Genomic DNA, 17,869 nt, shown 5'->3' with positions numbered 1-17,869 from the left:
TATTTTGTTAGCTTGCTTGTGTTTTTAAATTTTTGTCTCTAATTTCAGAGGCAAATTTCCAAGGCCAAGGGCAAGATCAAGTCCAGCAAAGGCCAGTCATCTTCAAGAAGAGTTTCAGAAACTGAAAAGGTAGTCTTACTGGTTCTCTGGCACAACATTCCGACAGAGAAGCAATTGAGGACGGCGGGGGCGAGGAGGTGGCAATGCAACCCAGCTATGCCTCCCAGAGCCAGCGGGACAAGGCTACAGATGTAGCTGGTTCTGGCAAGGCCAGGAAAGCCACAAAACTACGACTAAGAGGGAGTGATGCCTCCATTTGACTGACTTGGACTTTGGGCTTACCAGCAAGTACTGGTTCACAGGCAGCTCTAATTAAGAGGACTCTACTCTCAAGGTAGAGGGGATTCCTAAAGTTTACCTAACTTCTACTGCTTTTTGCAATTCTGCTCTTAATTTGATCAATATGCACAGAGAAAGAAATGTATGATAAATGGTGTATTAGTGCATATGCACAAAAGAGAGGTGGGCTGAAGAACAGGGAAGGATGTTAACAATCACATGGGCCTTTCTTCGTCTGTCTGAATAGAGACTTAAGCCAGTTTGAGATTTAGGGAGATTCAGGTTAAATTTGATTGCATCTGTGTCTGTCTGGATCTTTTAAAATGACCTCAGTACTCTTCGGGAGGAGGCTATTTCCCCCCAAGTTCCCTAAATTTTTTTGCACAAGGCTCTCCACTTTATAAACTCATACTGAACCATCCTCATTTACATTTCAAAGAAAAAACTGTGCTAAAAGTCAGTAAAAGTCAGTAAGAAAAACAGTGTTAACATACCTATCACTAACAAAGTGCTGTTTACTGCTCTTCATGCTGTCCATATCATTTTAAAAAGGAACCCAGGGAATCATTGAAGAGATCAGTCCTTACATATATACAGTAAAGTAACTTTCCTCTTTGAGGGACATTTTTCCTCATCAGATTGGCAAATGGTAGTAAAACATGCCATTCATCTGTTACCAGGCCTTGCGAAAAGTTCTGAGTTGAAGAAGTGGAGGTATTTGGAAATGAATTAATTTCATTGGAAAAGCTGATGATACTGAACTTATGGAATTACTCAGTTGTATTGCATGCAAAGGATAGAAGGTTTTAACTTGTCGGTTGGCCAATATGGCCAGAAATGATGGGTTCCTCCATGGTGCTCAGATTTTTATGAGAATGAGACTCCACCCAATGTAAATCTCACTCCTTAGAAGGCTCATCTTTTCATTTCCATTCAGTAATTTCTGCTTTCATCAGACCCAGCTGTCAAGTATGTCCATTATTCACTTTGAGTCAAAAACCAACAGCACTACTTATCTTTTAACACCCATTTCTCCTGCTTTTTTCCCTGAATGTTCCTATCTGGAACCCACGTACTTTTCAGGAAGAGCTCCTCCCCATCACCTCCTCACAGCATGTGCTACCTGGCTCCCAGGGATACCCAAGGCACCTTTCCTCCTCTCCCTGCTCACACCACGTGCCCCCATCTGCACTTCCTAACCTGAGGAGTAAGGAGTATATTTTGACACAAAGCCTTCATATAAATACCTGGTGATACTTAGTGGTCAAACTATTTTGGTCATCTGCCAGCTGTCATTTAGTTCAACACCAGGTAGCAGAAAAGTAGCACAAACCTTTCCTTAGATGTAGGCAGCCTACACCCCTGGGAGCAAAGTGTGACCTGACCGAAAAGTCTATGCCAATGCTCAAAAAAACCTCTTGCCTTTAATGAATCCTTTCTCAGTGGTTAAAGGGGGTCACCTTGGATATCTATCTTACACTCAGCAAATAAGGTCAGCTACCAGGAAGTGCCTAAATTATGCAGATACCTTTCAGTCTTAATGATGAAAATTAAAACTAAGAAAATGATCAAATTAGTGCCCATACAAAAAATTTAAAAGCTATTTTTGACCTCTGCAGAAAAGGCACCACGCATTTTTAGAAGAAGATAGACATGTTGCCCTCTGAACGATAATTGCTGCTCCTAAGCAACAAATTGGGAAGGTGGGAAAGATAAATAAGCATGCACGGCACTGCAATGAAATCATCTGGCTGATTTGTTCCCAGGCATCATTTCAGCTCAACAGAAATGGTTAAACCCCTTTTAAATTCCTATTTGACAATCAGCATCCTATAGGAGGCGTCGTGATACCACGAGATAGAGTTTAGCACCTGCCGGAGGCCTCTGGACTTAAAATGATGCAAGTCCTGCCTCATCCAGCAGATGTCAATGGTCACTGGCATATCAAAGCTCCTTCAGTAGGAATTGTTTTGGAAACTGGGACTAACTTTGCCCGACTAACTTTCCGCTTGCATCAGAGAAGCAAAGGCGAGAAACTTCAAAGAGCTTTGTGTCAAATACCAAATGAAACCATGCTATTAGCCTTGGGTTACTTCTGTATGAGAAATGAATATTGAGACATGAAGTGCACTGGTCTTTTCTTTAGCAAACCAGTGTGATAAAATGAACTGTACTAAGCAGAATTTTGTTACTGAAAGATACATCTTGATTCTCTTCCTAATAAATTGGTATTTTGAACCCTTCTTATAATGATCAGTAGACAAAACAGGGCCCTATGTTCCAGTAGATCTTAGCAAGAGCTAGGGAAGTTTGTGGTTTAATAACTGTCATTATTCTTTGTCTTATTTAACGGTTTTTCAGATTTTAAAGTAAAAAATATCTCTGGCAGATTTTATCTAATGCCAGTGTTATCTCCAATTAAATGGGGCTCCTTTGGTTCTTCAGGGAAACACAGGGAATGTAAAAGCAATGGTTCAGACAGAAATCCACCACTCCTGGGAGGGTCTACTATTCTACTTTCCTATGCAGGAGAACAAATGTACACGGATTTCTCCAAATCTAAGAGGTGCTGTGCAATGCCTCCTGACCAGTGGAAAAAAGTGGAAATCACTTAGGAAAATCCAACTACACATTAATATTATTCACTCTTTACCCAGAACGCCAGCTGCCATTGTTTTAAATGTCCAGGTAAGTGCATCCAATGTTGAGTATAGAGACAGGCCAAAGAAAAACTTTCTGGATGTGGAAAAAACATCCAGAAATGGAAGAAATCTTTTTTTTTTCATTTCCTTACAGAAATGTTTTGAGTGTGAGCATGAGAAAAGGAGAGAGGAAGTAGAAGAATTTGAATGTCATAGAGCCCTTATATACATGATTTAGATGTCGCGCGGCAGTTCAGCATCTAAGTAGATTAATGGGTGTTTTGGAAAAGACAATAAACCACGTTACAATACAGCTAGCTGCATACAAATAATTAGTTAAGTATGTAACTATGCCCAGATTTCTAACCATCCAGCCACCAAGAGATTCAACATTCCATAAAATGTGAAAGGATGTTTTGGAGAAGTGACAGTGATGCTCTTGGAATGAAAGGAGAGCAGAGGGGGTTGTCTCTGTTTACAAGAGACTTTCAAGTGGAAGCAGACACCATTCCTTACACAGCCCCAACTCTATTTTTAGCTCTGAGAATCAGTTTTAGAGTCCGACCTATTCTAGCCTTATCACTCAGTAGAATCAGAAGACAAATCTCCCTAGGCAATGGTCCAACTACCACTTTTTCAAACTATCTAATCAGAAAGGCACTAGATACCAGTAAAACTTCATTTCTAGGGAGACTGATAACCTTCCTATTTACATTTCTTTTTTTCTCTAAATTGGGAAGTGTACTGGAAGTGTTGGGTGGGTTTTTTTTGTTTTTTTTTTTTTTTTTAGTTTCATACAACCATTTTAAAATGTAATAGGATCTGCACATTTCATTATAGCCAAATGATTAATGTAATTTATAAAACATAAACCCATAAAACCAAGAAGCAGATACATTATTTGACTTAGGGACTGCTGGATTCATGGGGCTGATTTCTCACCCACCGATACTGTAATGAGAAAAACCACAGTTAATTGCCTTACTTTGTTAAGATCCAGCATTGCAGGACTGCGGGTGACTACTCTGTTGTGGGCAGATTTAAGGGACTCATGTTCAGCAAACCCTATACTATGGTTCAAGGAAGTAATGATCCTGGCTTTCTGGTGAATCCGTCTAAATAAGAACATGCCTGTGTGCTGTGTGTGCACATGTGTGCGCAGACCTCTCAACCTGGTACAAGGAGGTCAACCACCATTTTCCACAGAACATGGACGAACAAAGATGATCTTATCATGTTAAATAAGAGAGAGAACTTTTCCATCGGAGGTGTATTTTGGAAATTATTGAGGACTTTTGGTCAGAGTGAGTGAGTGTGTGTGTGTGTGTGTGTGTGTGTGTGTAGGAGAGAGAGGGAGGGAGGGAGGGAGAGAGAGAGAGAGAGAGTGTGTCAGAGGCTGACTGACACAACATACCTCAATTCCCTCGGTTTCCTCAATGAACCTCCTGCTGACGGAGACCAGGGCCTCTTGTGGCCACGCATGAAACCAGTCAATAGCTGTGCAGTTAACTATGGCTGGGAACTTCCGAGCTCTCCCTCTCAGTGTGTGACCAACGGGAGAGAAACACAGAATGATCTGTGGAGACACAAAGGGGGGCAGAAAGGGGAGGGTGATGGGTGAGCTGAGAATTATACTGCGATGCTCCACAGTGAAAGCAAGGAGCACAGCCAAGCCTGACGGAAACTACCTGAAGCACCAGAGGGGAAGGGGGCATTACCCTCCTTGCTCAACAAAGGATAAACCTGCCCCCAGGGGCCACCCCATAGTAACCTACAGAAACACTGCCATGTACTTGCCTTCCAACTGGTTCCTCTTCTTTTCAGCATTTCTAAAGATTATTATTAACAGTGAGGAATGTATTCCTTTCTATCACACAAGTAACTGTAGAGCAACAAAAAAAGGAAATACCCAAACCAAATCACCATGAGAAAATAACACCAATACTTTTCATCTTCTGTCTCCTTCCATTCTGTAATTCATCAGGTTCAATAAAACCTAGTAATTTACTTAAAAATGATTTGTATCATATTGAATGTTTACTTTGTTTTCATTTAAAATGAATCCACTTGCATTCTTCACTTTTTTTTTTAAGGAGGAAAAAATTCAGTTTATACATGTTCCTGATGAGAAAATGTTAAGTTTCTGGCTTAAACTTGAAGTTCTATTTAAGTATGGAATGATTTCAGGGTTAATTTACATCTGAATATGTTTCCACACTCTCTGTAGTGACACAGGGATTCACTTTGGCAGTGGTGCCTGAGCTTGGCTGTGACGGGGTCCACAAGCTGAATGAGGGAAGGAGGAAGGACCTCAGGAGTGACTGAGTGTCCCTTCTGGGCTTCTGAGTGTCATATGGCTCTCCGGTGAGACACCCTATGAGAAGTGCTTGCACAGAGGAGGTGTTGAGGAAGCACTCCTTTCATCCTCTCTGTTCTAAGTTCCTGTGGATTTGAGGGTATCAGGGGTAGAAGGGACGCCAGCTGGGGTAAGGTCTGAGAATGATGACCGTCCTGGTTTCCTCTTCTCTAGAATGGCATGGACTTAATATAAAACAAAGCTCGGAATTCTCTTGACTAAGTCTCTAACACTTTGAGATCGGGCAACTAATGAAATCATTTTTCAAAAGGTATATTTTTGCTTTTGACATTTAAAAAAACTTACATCACAAAAATATCCAGCATATAGGAAGCCATATAACATCTTATTGAACAGGTGTCTTCACTATGTTTATTTTATGTATTGTGGCACTTGAGAAACCAGACAGATAAATCCTAGTATTTAACATGTTTACCAATACATGAGCTGACCAGTCATGTATTCATTATATGTGAGGGTCTAGTTACAAGTTGAATAATTGCTCTAATACTCCATGTACTAAAATAACAAACTTCAGTTACTATGCAAAATTTTCACTTACATCACAGTTCTTAGGACTCTCCCATCAGCCTTCCTTTCTCCCCATACCTGAGTATTTCTTTCTATCTTAGAAGTTCGATTTCCACACCCAATTCATCTCTCATTCCTGGCAATTTTAGAAGCTTCATTTATAAATAATTATAGCAATCACAAAGGGAAAAAAGTATCCTTTGAGATCTCAATTATTTCCATCACTTCTGCATTTACTGCATTTCTCTTTCTGCTACTGGTACACTACCAGGTCTTAAGAAATTGTTAGAAAACAAAGTATCTGAGCCATGTGTGTTTAAACCTCAAGGAAAAATACTTTGTCTGAGTTAATATAATGATATCCCTTCATTATTTATTGAAAGATAATATAGATTCCTCATTGAAAGAATTATTTTTCTTTTCTACAATTTTACAGCTGAAGACTTTTTTCCCTATGTTATTTATTATGGCTCAAATAACAATCCTCCTAATGCCAGCTACATTTTACACAGAGGGCAGTTGGCAGGACATCAATGATTCTCAAAGGATTATTAGGAGCTGGTTAGAAAAGCAAATTCTTGGACCCAACCTAGACCTAAGGAATCAGAAACTCTGGATGGGGCTTGGCAATCTGTTTTCAACAAGACCTCCAGGTGACTCGCGACACCCGCAGCTATAACCTTCTGGTTTCAAATTTTCTATGGGAATACTTAAGCGAAACACTTAACATTTTCAATGCCCCTGCAGTTGGTGAAATACTCATAGAATGCAAGTCTCTTTCTATACAGAGAGTGAAATGAAAAATTTTGAGGATTTTAAATAACTTAGATAACCATGAAGAACCTAAATTCCAGTGTTTAAAACAGACTCCGGGAACTAATTTATAGAAAGATGTTCGGTTATTAATACTTCCTAAGACCAATTCACTACTCTATAGCTCCTAGTTTTGTTAGAAATCTTGCACAGAATTTCACCTGCCATCCAGCTTTTCTTGGTAGTGGTCTTATGTGAGATTTTTCTGAGAGCCCATGCTAATGTCTGGAAATTGGTGGCTGTTCTGTTTTTGTTTTCTTTTTGAAAGATTTTATTTATTTGAGAGTGACTGCATGAGCAGGGGAGATGGCAGAGAGGGAGGCAGAAGCAGACTCCTTGCTGAGCAGGGAGTCCCAGTGCGAGGGGGGTGGTGGGGGAGAGGCTCCATTCCAGAACCCTATGATCACGACCTGAGCCACAGGCAGATGCTTAATCCAATGAGCCACCCAGGTGCCCTGTTCTGTTCTTTTCTCAAACCATCTCCACATTTTTTTTTTATTATGAGCATGGAATGGAATGTCAACTCTGCTATCTGTTCATATACAGTGTGAGTACAGGCATGTTTCTCAATTGTACTGCACTGCCCTCATCTACTAAAAAGGAGAGACCACAGTCACCTCCCAGGGTCAACAGGAAAAGATACTGATCTATAGGAAAGTTCTTGTCACAGGCGCTGAAGCCTAAATGGAGCTCCATAAACTCTATGCTGTGTTACTTTAAAAAAAAAGTTTCCAAAACTTTATAGGTAAATAAATTTGAATTGTTGCCTCAAGGAAATATCGTGTGGGGGAAAAAATCATCCTGGATAATTTTCCTGTTATATTTCCCTTAATTTCATGAGATAAACACAGCCAAGGATTTTTAAGTAATACAAATACAAATGATTTTAAAAAGGGTATTAGGTTATCGATAATTTACTTTTTAAGGTTTACTGAGGTATAACTGACAAAGTTCTAAGATATTTAAAATGTAGAATGTAAAATTTTATACACCTAGACATTGTAAAAGGATTGCAAAAGGATTCCCCCACTGAGTCAATTAACACATCCATCAACCCATATATTTATCCTTTGTTGTCACTGTTGAGAACACTTAAGTTCTACTCTCTTAGTAAATTTCAATTATACAATACAGTGCTTTCAACTGTAGTCACCACGTTATACATTAGGTCCTTAGATCTTATGCATCTTATAACTGAGAGTTTATGCCCTTCTACTAATTGCTGCCTATTTCCCCCACCCTCTGGCAATGTTACACTTATCACTTATATGTAGTATTTCTCTTTCTCCGCCTGGTTTATTTCGCTTAGAGTAATGTCCTTGAGATTCATCCGGGATGTTCCAAATGACAGGATTTCCTTCTTTTTTAAAGCTGAAAATTTATTTCAAATTTCTCTTTGTGTCCAAGTGTGTGCATGCATGTGTACATATCTCACATTTTCTTATTCCATTTGTCCATTGATGGACACTTAGGTTATTTCCATACCTCGGCTATTATGAATAAATGTTGCTATGAATGTAGGAGTGCAGTTATCTCTATGAGATAATGATTTTGTTTCCTTTAGCTATATCACCAGAAGTGAGATTGCTGGATCATGTGGTAGTACTATCTTTAAGTTTTTACAGAACCTCCATACTGTTCTCCATAGTGGCTGTACCAGTTTACACACCTGCCAACATTGTACAATGGTTCCCTTTTCTCCATGTCCTCACCAGCATGTATTAATTCTCTTCTTTTGATGAGAGCCATTATAAATGATGTGAGGTGAAAAATACCAACAGCACCTTCCAAAGAGTTAGAATAAAAATGTGTATGGAACCACCAAAGACCCCGAACAGCCAAAGCAGTCTTGAAAAAGAAAAGCAAAGCTAGAGGCATCACAATTCTGGACTTCAACTTATTTTACAAGATTGTAGTGATCCAAACAGTGTGGTACTGGCATAAAAATAGATTCAAAGATCAATGGAACAGAATAGAAAATCCAGAGATGAATCCACAATTATATGGTCAATTAATCTTTGGCAAAACAGAAACTAATATCCAGTGGGAAAAGACAGTCTTGATACATGGTGTTGGGAAAACTGACAGCAACATGCAAAAAAAAAAAAAAAGAAAGAAACTGGACCATTTTCTCACACCATACACAAAGTAAGCTCAAAATGGATTAAAAATCTAAATATGAGACCTGAAACCATAAAAATCCTACAATAAATCACAGCCAGTAGCTTCTTTGACACTGGCTGTAGCAACTTCTTAGTTATGTCTCCTGAGGCAAGGGAAACAAAAGCAAAAATAAACCACTGGGACTTCATCAAAATAAAAGGCTTCTGCACAGCAAGTGAATAATCAACTAAACTTAAAAAAAAAAGCAACCTATGAAATGGGAGATATCCTCAAATGATATATCCAATAAAGGGTTAATATCCAAACTATATAAAGAATTGTTACAACTCAGCATCCAAAAACCAAAAAAATGGGCAGAAATCATGAATGGACATTTTCCTAAGGACATCCAAAAAGCCAACAGACCCCATGAAAAGATGCTCAACATCACTCACCATCAGGGAAATAGAGTCAAAACTATAAGGAGATATCACCTCACACTAGTCAGAATAGTTAAAATTAACAAGTTAAGAAAAAACAGATGTTGGCAGGGACATGGAGAAACGTGAACCCTCTTACACTATTGGTGGGAATATAAATTGGTGCAGCCATTGTGGAAAAGGGTATGGAGGTTTCCGAAAAGTTAAAAATAGAACTACCCTACAACCCAGCAATCATACTACTGAGTACTTACCCAAAGGATACAAAAATACTAATTCAAAGGGATACATACACCCTGCTTTATTTATTTATTTATTTATTTATTTATTTATTTATTTATTTTTCACTCTGCTCTTTTAGAAACATTATCTATAATAGCCAAATTATGGAAACAGCCTAAGTGTCCATCAACTGATGAATGGGTCAAGAAAATGTGGAATAGGAATATTACTCGGCCATAAAAAGGAATGAAATCTTGCCACTTGCAGTAACATGGATGAAGCTAGTGTATAATGCTAAGTGAAATAAGTCAGAGAAAAGCAAATACCACATTATTTCACTCATATGTGGAATTTTTAAAAACAAAACAAATGAGTCAAGGGGAAAAAAAGAGAGGCAAAGCAAGAAACAGACTCTTAACTATAGAACAAATTCACAGTTACCCAAGGGGAAGTGGGTGCGGAATGGGTTAAATAGGTGATAGGGATTAGGGAGTGTACTTGTTATGATGAGTACCAGGTGTTATATGGAAGTGTTGAATCACTAAATTGTACAACAGAAACTATTATACTGGATGTTAACTGGAATTTAAATAAAAATCTCGCGGGGAGGGGCAGGATGGCGGAAGAGTAGGGTCTCCAAATCACCTGTCTCCACCAAATTACCTAGAAAACCTTCCAATCATCCTGAAAATCTATGAATTCGGCCTGAGAATTAAAGAGAGACCAGCTGGAATGCAACAGTGAGAAGAGTTCGCGCTTCTATCAAGGTAGGAAGACGGGGAAAAAGAAGTAAAGAAACAAAGGCCTCCGAGGGGGAGGGGCCCCGCGAGGAGCCGGGCTGAGGCCGGGGCGAGTGTCCCCAGGACAGGAGAGCCCCGTCCCGGAGGAGCAGGAGCTGCACCGACCTTCCCGGGGGAAAGGGGCTCGCGGGGAGTTGGAGCAGGACCCAGGAGGGCGGGGATGCCCTCGGGCTCCCCGGGACAGTAACAGACACCTGCGCCCCGGGAGAGTGCGCCGAGCTCCCTAAGGGCTGCAGCGCGCACGGCGGGACCCGGAGCAGCTCAGAGGGGCTCGGGCGGCGGCTCCGCGGAGGGCGTTGCGCGGCCCGGGAGCGCGAATCCAACAGCGCATGCCCCGGAGCACAGGGCGCCGGGACACAGCCCAGGATCCAGCCTCCCCCGGGACAGGCAGAGGCCGGGAGGGCCCAGGACAGCAAGGACACTCCTGCCCGGAGCTGGGCAGATCAGCGGCCCCGTCCTGGAGCCTCCAGGCCCTGCAGACGAGACCTCCGGAGTTCCTGCGGGGGCTGAATCCAGGTTTCCAGAGCTGCCCCGCCACTAGGGCTGTTGCTCCTGGGGCCTCACGGGGTAAACAACCCCCCTGAGCCCTGCACCAGGCAGGGGCAGAGCAGCTCCCCCAGGTGCTCACACCTGAAAATCAGCACAGCAGGCCCCTCCCCCAGAACACCAGCTAGACTGACAACTTCCAGAGGAAGCCAAGGGACTTAAAGTACACAGAATCAGAAGATACTCCCCTGTGGTTCTTTTTTTTTTTTCTTTTTTTCTTTTTTTTTGTTCTGTTTTGTTTTGTTTTGCTTTTTGATTTGTTTCCTTCCCCCACCCCCCCTTTTTTCCTCCTTTCTTTTTCTTTCTCTTCTTCTTCCCCTTTTTTTTCTTTTTCGTTTCTTTTCTCTTTCTCTTTTCTTTCCTTCTTTCTCTCCTCTCTTTTTCTCCTTTTCCCAATACAACTTGCTTTTGGCCACTCTGCACTGAGCAAAATGACTAGAAGGAAAACCTCACCTCAAAAGAAAGAATCAGAAACAGTCCTCTCTCCCACAGAGTTACAAAATCTGGATTACAATTCAATGTCAGAAAGCCAATTCAGAAGCACTATTATACAGCTACTGGTGGCTCTAGAAAAAAGCATAAAGGACTCAAGAGACTTCATGACTGCAGAATTTAGAGCTAATCAGGCAGAAATTAAGTCAATTGAATGAGATGCAATCCAAACTAGAAGTCCTAACGACGAGGGTTAACGAGGTGGAAGAACGAGTGAGTGACATAGAAGACAAGTTGATGGCAAAGAGGGAAACTGAGGAAAAAAGAGACAAACAATTAAAAGACCATGAAGATAGATTAAGGGAAATAAACGACAGCCTGAGGAAGAAAAACCTACGTTTAATTGGGGTTCCCGAGGGTGCCGAAAGGGACAGAGGGCCAGAATATGTATTTGAACAAATTCTAGCTGAAAACTTTCCTAATCTGGGAAGGGAAACAGGCATTCAGATCCAGGAAATAGAGAGATCCTCCCCTAAAATCAATAAAAACCGTTCAACACCTCGACATTTAATAGTGAAGCTTGCAAATTCCAAAGATAGAGAGAAGATCCTTAAAGCAGCAAGAGACAAGAAATCCCTGACTTTTATGGGGAGGAGTATTAGGGTAACAGCAGACCTGTCCACAGAGACCTGGCAGGCCAGAAAGGGCTGGCAGGATATATTCAGGGTCCTAAATGAGAAGAACATGCAACCAAGAATACTTTATCCAGCAAGGCTCTCATTCAAAATGGAAGGAGAGGTAAAGAGCTTCCAAGACAGGCAGCAACTAAAAGAATATGTGACCTCCAAACCAGCTCTGCAAGAAATTTTAAGGGGGACTCTTAAAATTCCCCTTTAAGAAGAAGTTCAGTGGAACAGTCCACAAAAACAAGGACTGAATAGATATCATGATGACACTAAACTCATATCTCTCAATAGTAACTCTGAATGTGAACGGGCTTAATGACCCCATCAAAAGGCGCAGGGTTTCAGACTGGATAAAAAAAGCAGGACCCATCTATTTGCTGTCTACAAGAGACTCATTTTAGACAGAAGGACACCTACAGCCTGAAAATAAAAGGTTGGAGAACCATTTACCATTCGAATGGTCCTCAAAAGAAAGCAGGGGTAGCCATCCTTATATCAGATAAACTAAAATTTACCCCAAAGACTGTAGTGAGAGATGAAGAGGGACACTATATCATACTTAAAGGATCTATTCAACAAGAGGACTTAACAATCCTCAATATATATGCCCCGAATGTGGGAGCTGCCAAATATATAAATCAATTATTAACCAAAGTGAAGAAATACTTAGATAATAATACACTTATACTTGGTGACTTCAATCTAGCTCTTTCTATACTCGATAGGTCTTCTAAGCACAACATCTCCAAAGAAACGAGAGCTTTAAATGATACACTGGACCAGATGGATTTCACAAATACCTACAGAACTTTACATCCAAACTCAACTGAATACACATTCTTCTCAAGTGCACATGGAACTTTCTCCAGAATAGACCACATATTGGGTCACAAATCGGGTCTGAACCGATACCAAAAGATTGGGATCGTCCCCTGCATATTCTCAGACCATAATGCCTTGAAATTAGAACTAAATCACAACAAGAAGTTTGGAAGGACCTCAAACACGTGGAGGTTAAGGACCATCCTGCTAAAAGATGAAAGGGTCAACCAGGAAATTAAGGAAGAATTAAAAAGATTCATGGAAACTAATGAGAATGAAGATACAACCATTCAAAATCTTTGGGATGCAGCAAAAGCAGTCCTAAGGGGGAAATACATCGCAATACAAGCATCCATTCAAAAACTGGAAAGAGCTCAAATACAAAAGCTAACCTTACACATAAAGGAGCTAGAGAAAAAACAGCAAATAGATCCTACACCCAAGAGAAGAAGGGAGTTAATAAAGATTCGAGCAGAACTCAACGAAATCGAGACCAGAAGAACTGTGGAACAGATCAACAGAACCAGGAGTTGGTTCTTTGAAAGAATTAATAAGATAGATAGACCATTAGCCAGCCTTATTAAAAAGAAGAGAGAGAAGACTCAAATTAATAAAATCATGAATGAGAAAGGAGAGATCACTACCAACACCAAGGAAATACAAACGATTTTAAAAACATATTATGAACAGCTATACGCCAATAAATTAGGCAATCTAGAAGAAATGGACGCATTCCTGGAAAGCCACAAACTACCAAAACTGGAACAGGAAGAAATAGAAAACCTGAACAGGCCAATAACCAGGGAGGAAATTGAAGCAGTCATCAAAAACCTCCCAAGACACAAGAGTCCAGGGCCAGATGGCTTCCCAGGAGAATTTTATCAAACGTTTAAAGAAGAAATCATACCTATTCTCCTAAAGCTGTTTGGAAAGATAGAAAGAGATGGAGTACTTCCAAATTCGTTCTATGAAGCCAGCATCACCTTAATTCCAAAGCCAGACAAAGACCCCGCCAAAAAGGAAAATTACAGACCAATATCCCTGATGAACATGGATGCAAAAATTCTCAACAAGATACTGGCCAATAGGATCCAACAGTACATTAAGAAAATTATTCACCATGACCAAGTAGGATTTATCCCTGGGACACAAGGCTGGTTCAACACCTGTAAAACAATCAATTTGATTCATCATATCAGCAAGAGAAAAACCAAGAACCATATGATCCTCTCATTGGATGCAGAGAAAGCATTTGACAAAATACAGCATCCATTCCTGATCAAAACTCTTCAGAGTGTAGGGATAGAGGGAACATTCCTCGACATCTTAAAAGCCATCTATGAAAAGCCCACAGCAAATATCATTCTCAATGGGGAAGCACTGGGAGCCTTTCCCCTAAGATCAGGAACAAGACAGGGATGTCCACTCTCACCACTGCTATTCAACATAGTACTGGAAGTCCTAGCCTCAGCAATCAGACAACAAAAAGACATTAAAGGCATTCAAATTGGCAAAGAAGAAGTCAAACTCTCCCTCTTCGCCGATGACATGATACTCTACATAGAAAACCCAAAAGTCTCCACCCCAAGATTGCTAGAACTCATACAGCAATTCGGTAGCGTGGCAGGATACAAAATCAATGCCCAGAAGTCAGTGGCATTTCTATACACTAACAATGAGACTGAAGAAAGAGAAATTAAGGAGTCAATCCCATTTACAATTGCACCCAAAAGCATAAGATACCTAGGAATAAACCTCACCAAAGATGTAAAGGATCTATACCCTCAAAACTATAGAACACTTCTGAAAGAAATTGAGGAAGACACAAAGAGATGGAAAAATATTCCATGCTCATGGATTGGCAGAATTAATATTGTGAAAATGTCAATGTTACCCAGGGCAATATACACGTTTAATGCAATCCCTATCAAAATACCATGGACTTTCTTCAGAGAGTTAGAACAAATTATTTTAAGATTTGTGTGGAATCAGAAAAGACCCCGAATAGCCAGGGGAATTTTAAAAAAGAAAACCATATCTGGGGGCATCACAATGCCAGATTTCAGGTTGTATTACAAAGCTGTGGTCATCAAGACAGTGTGGTACTGGCACAAAAACAGACACATAGATCAGTGGAACAGAATAGAGAACCCAGAAGTGGACCCTGAACTTTATGGGCAACTAATATTCGATAAAGGAGGAAAGACTATCCATTGGAAGAAAGACAGTCTCTTCAATAAATGGTGCTGGGAAAATTGGACATCCACATGCAGAAGAATGAAACTAGACCACTCTCTTGCACCATACACAAAGATAAACTCAAAATGGATGAAAGATCTAAATGTGAGACAAGATTCCATCAAAATCCTAGAGAAGAACACAGGCAACACCCTTTTTGAACTCGGCCATAGTAACTTCTTGCAAGATACATCCACGAAGGCAAAAGAAACAAAAGCAAAAATGAACTATTGGGACTTCATCAAGATAAGAAGCTTTTGCACAGCAAAGGATACAGTCAACAAAACTCAAAGACAACCTACAGAATGGGAGAAGATATTTGCAAATGACATATCAGATAAAGGGCTAGTTTCCAAGATCTATAAAGAACTTATTAAACTCAACACCAAAGAAACAAACAATCCAATCATGAAATGGGCAAAAGACATGAACAGAAATCTCACAGAGGAAGACATAGACATGGCCAACATGCATATGAGAAAATGCTCTGCATCACTTGCCATCAGGGAAATACAAATCAAAACTACAATGAGATACCACCTCACACCAGTGAGAATGGGGAAAATTAACAAGGCAGGAAACAACAAATGTTGGAGAGGATGCGGAGAAAAGGGAACCCTCTTACACTGTTGGTGGGAATGTGAACTGGTGCAGCCACTCTGGAAAACTGTGTGGAGGTTCCTCAAACAGTTAAAAATAGACCTGCCCTATGACCCAGCAATTGCACTATTGGGGATTTACCCCAAAGATACAGATGCAGTGAAACGCCGGGACACCTGCACCCCGATGTTTATAGCAGCAATGGCCACGATAGCCAAACTGTGGAAGGAGCCTCGGTGTCCAACGAAAGATGAATGGATAAAGAAGATGTGGTTTATGTATACAATGGAATATTACTCAGCTATTAGAAATGACAAATACCCACCATTTGCTTCAACGTGGATGGAACTGGAGGGTATTATGCTGAGTGAAATGAGTCAGTCGGAGAAGGACAAACATTATATGTTCTCATTCATTTGGGGAATATAAATAATAGTGAAAGGGAAAAGAAGGGAAGGGGGAAGAAATGTGTGGGAAATATCAGAAAGGGAGACAGAATGTAAAGACTGCTAACTCTGGGAAACGAACTAGGGGTGGTAGAAGGGGAGGAGGGCGGGGGGTGGGAGTGAATGGGTGACGGGCACTGGGTGTTATTCTGTATGTTAGTAAATTGAACACCAATAAAAAAATAAATAAATAAATAAATTAAAAAAAAGAAAAATATTCCATGCTCATGGATTGGCAGAATTAATATTGTGAAAATGTCAATGTTACCCAGGGCAATATACACGTTTAATGCAATCCCTATCAAAATACCATGGACTTTCTTCAGAGAGTTAGAACAAATTATTTTAAGATTTGTGTGGAATCAGAAAAGACCCCGAATAGTCAGGGGAATTTTAAAAAAGAAAACCATATCTGGGGGCATCACAATGCCAGATTTCAGGTTGTACTACAAAGCTGTGGTCATCAAGACAGTGTGGTACTGGCACAAAAACAGACACATAGATCAGTGGAACAGAATAGAGAACCCAGAAGTGGACCCTGAACTTTATGGGCAACTAATATTCGATAAAGGAGGAAAGACTATCCATTGGAAGAAAGACAGTCTCTTCAATAAATGGTGCTGGGAAAATTGGACATCCACATGCAGAAGAATGAAACTAGACCACTCTCTTGCACCATACACAAAGATAAACTCAAAATGGATGAAAGATCTAAATGTGAGACAAGATTCCATCAAAATCCTAGAGAAGAACACAGGCAACACCCTTTTTGAACTCGGCCATAGTAACTTCTTGCAAGATACATCCACGAAGGCAAAAGAAACAAAAGCAAAAATGAACTATTGGGACTTCATCAAGATAAGAAGCTTTTGCACAGCAAAGGATACAGTCAACAAAACTCAAAGACAACCTACAGAATGGGAGAAGATATTTGCAAATGGCATATCAGATAAAGGGCTAGTTTCCAAGATCTATAAAGAACTTATTAAACTCAACACCAAAGAAACAATCCAATCATGAAATGGGCAAAAGACATGAAGAGAAATCTCACAGAGGAAGACACAGACATGGCCAACATGCACATGAGAAAATGCTCCGCATCACTGGCCATCAGGGAAATACAAATCAAAACCACAATGAGATACCACCTCACACCAGTGAGAATGGGGCAAATTAACAAGGCAGGAAACAACAAATGTTGGAGAGGATGTGGAGAAAAGGGAACCCTCTTACACTGTTGGTGGGAATGTGAACTGGTGCAGCCACTCTGGAAAACTGTGTGGAGGTTCCTCAAAGAGTTAAAAATAGACCTGCCCTATGACCCAGCAATTGCACTATTGGGGATTTACCCCAAAGATACAGATGCAGTGAAACGCCGGGACACCTGCACCCCGATGTTTATAGCAGCAATGGCCACGATAGCCAAACTGTGGAAGGAGCCTCGGTGTCCAATGAAAGATGAATGGATAAAGAAGATGTGGTTTATGTATACAATGGAATATTACTCAGCTATTAGAAATGACAAATACCCACCATTTGCTTCAATGTGGATGGAACTGGAGGGTATTATGCTCAGTGAAGTAAGTCAGTCGGAGAAGGACAAACATTATATGTTCTCATTCATTTGGGGAATATAAATAATAGTGAAAGGGAATATAAGGGAAGGGAGAAGAAATGTGTGGGAAATATCAGAAAGGGAGACAGAACGTAAAGACTGCTAACTCTGGGAAACGAACTAGGGGTGGTAGAAGGGGAGGAGGGCGGGGGGTGGGAGTGAATGGGTGACGGGCACTGGGGGTTATTCTGTATGTTAGTAAATTGAACACCAATAAAAAATTTAAAAAAAACTGAAA

The 17,869-nt window shown here is 40.5% G+C and overlaps 1 protein-coding gene across 1 annotated transcript in view; it reads right to left on the bottom strand.

Moving 5' to 3' along the window:
• DNAH11 (dynein axonemal heavy chain 11) overlaps positions 1–17,869 on the bottom strand; it is a 318,343-nt gene that overhangs the window by 115,635 nt on the left and 184,839 nt on the right. Inside the window, 1 exon segment of the mRNA XM_049093700.1 lies at positions 4,396–4,557. Within this exon segment, the coding sequence (XP_048949657.1) occupies positions 4,396–4,557 (162 nt within the window).

The sequence above is a fragment of the Canis lupus genome, chromosome 14, assembly GCF_003254725.2.
Source record: "Canis lupus dingo isolate Sandy chromosome 14, ASM325472v2, whole genome shotgun sequence".
In the NCBI taxonomy this organism is placed as follows: Eukaryota; Metazoa; Chordata; class Mammalia; order Carnivora; family Canidae; genus Canis; species Canis lupus.
The sequence above is the reverse complement of the archived record's forward strand: the minus strand, read 5'-3'. Positions and strand labels throughout refer to the sequence as shown.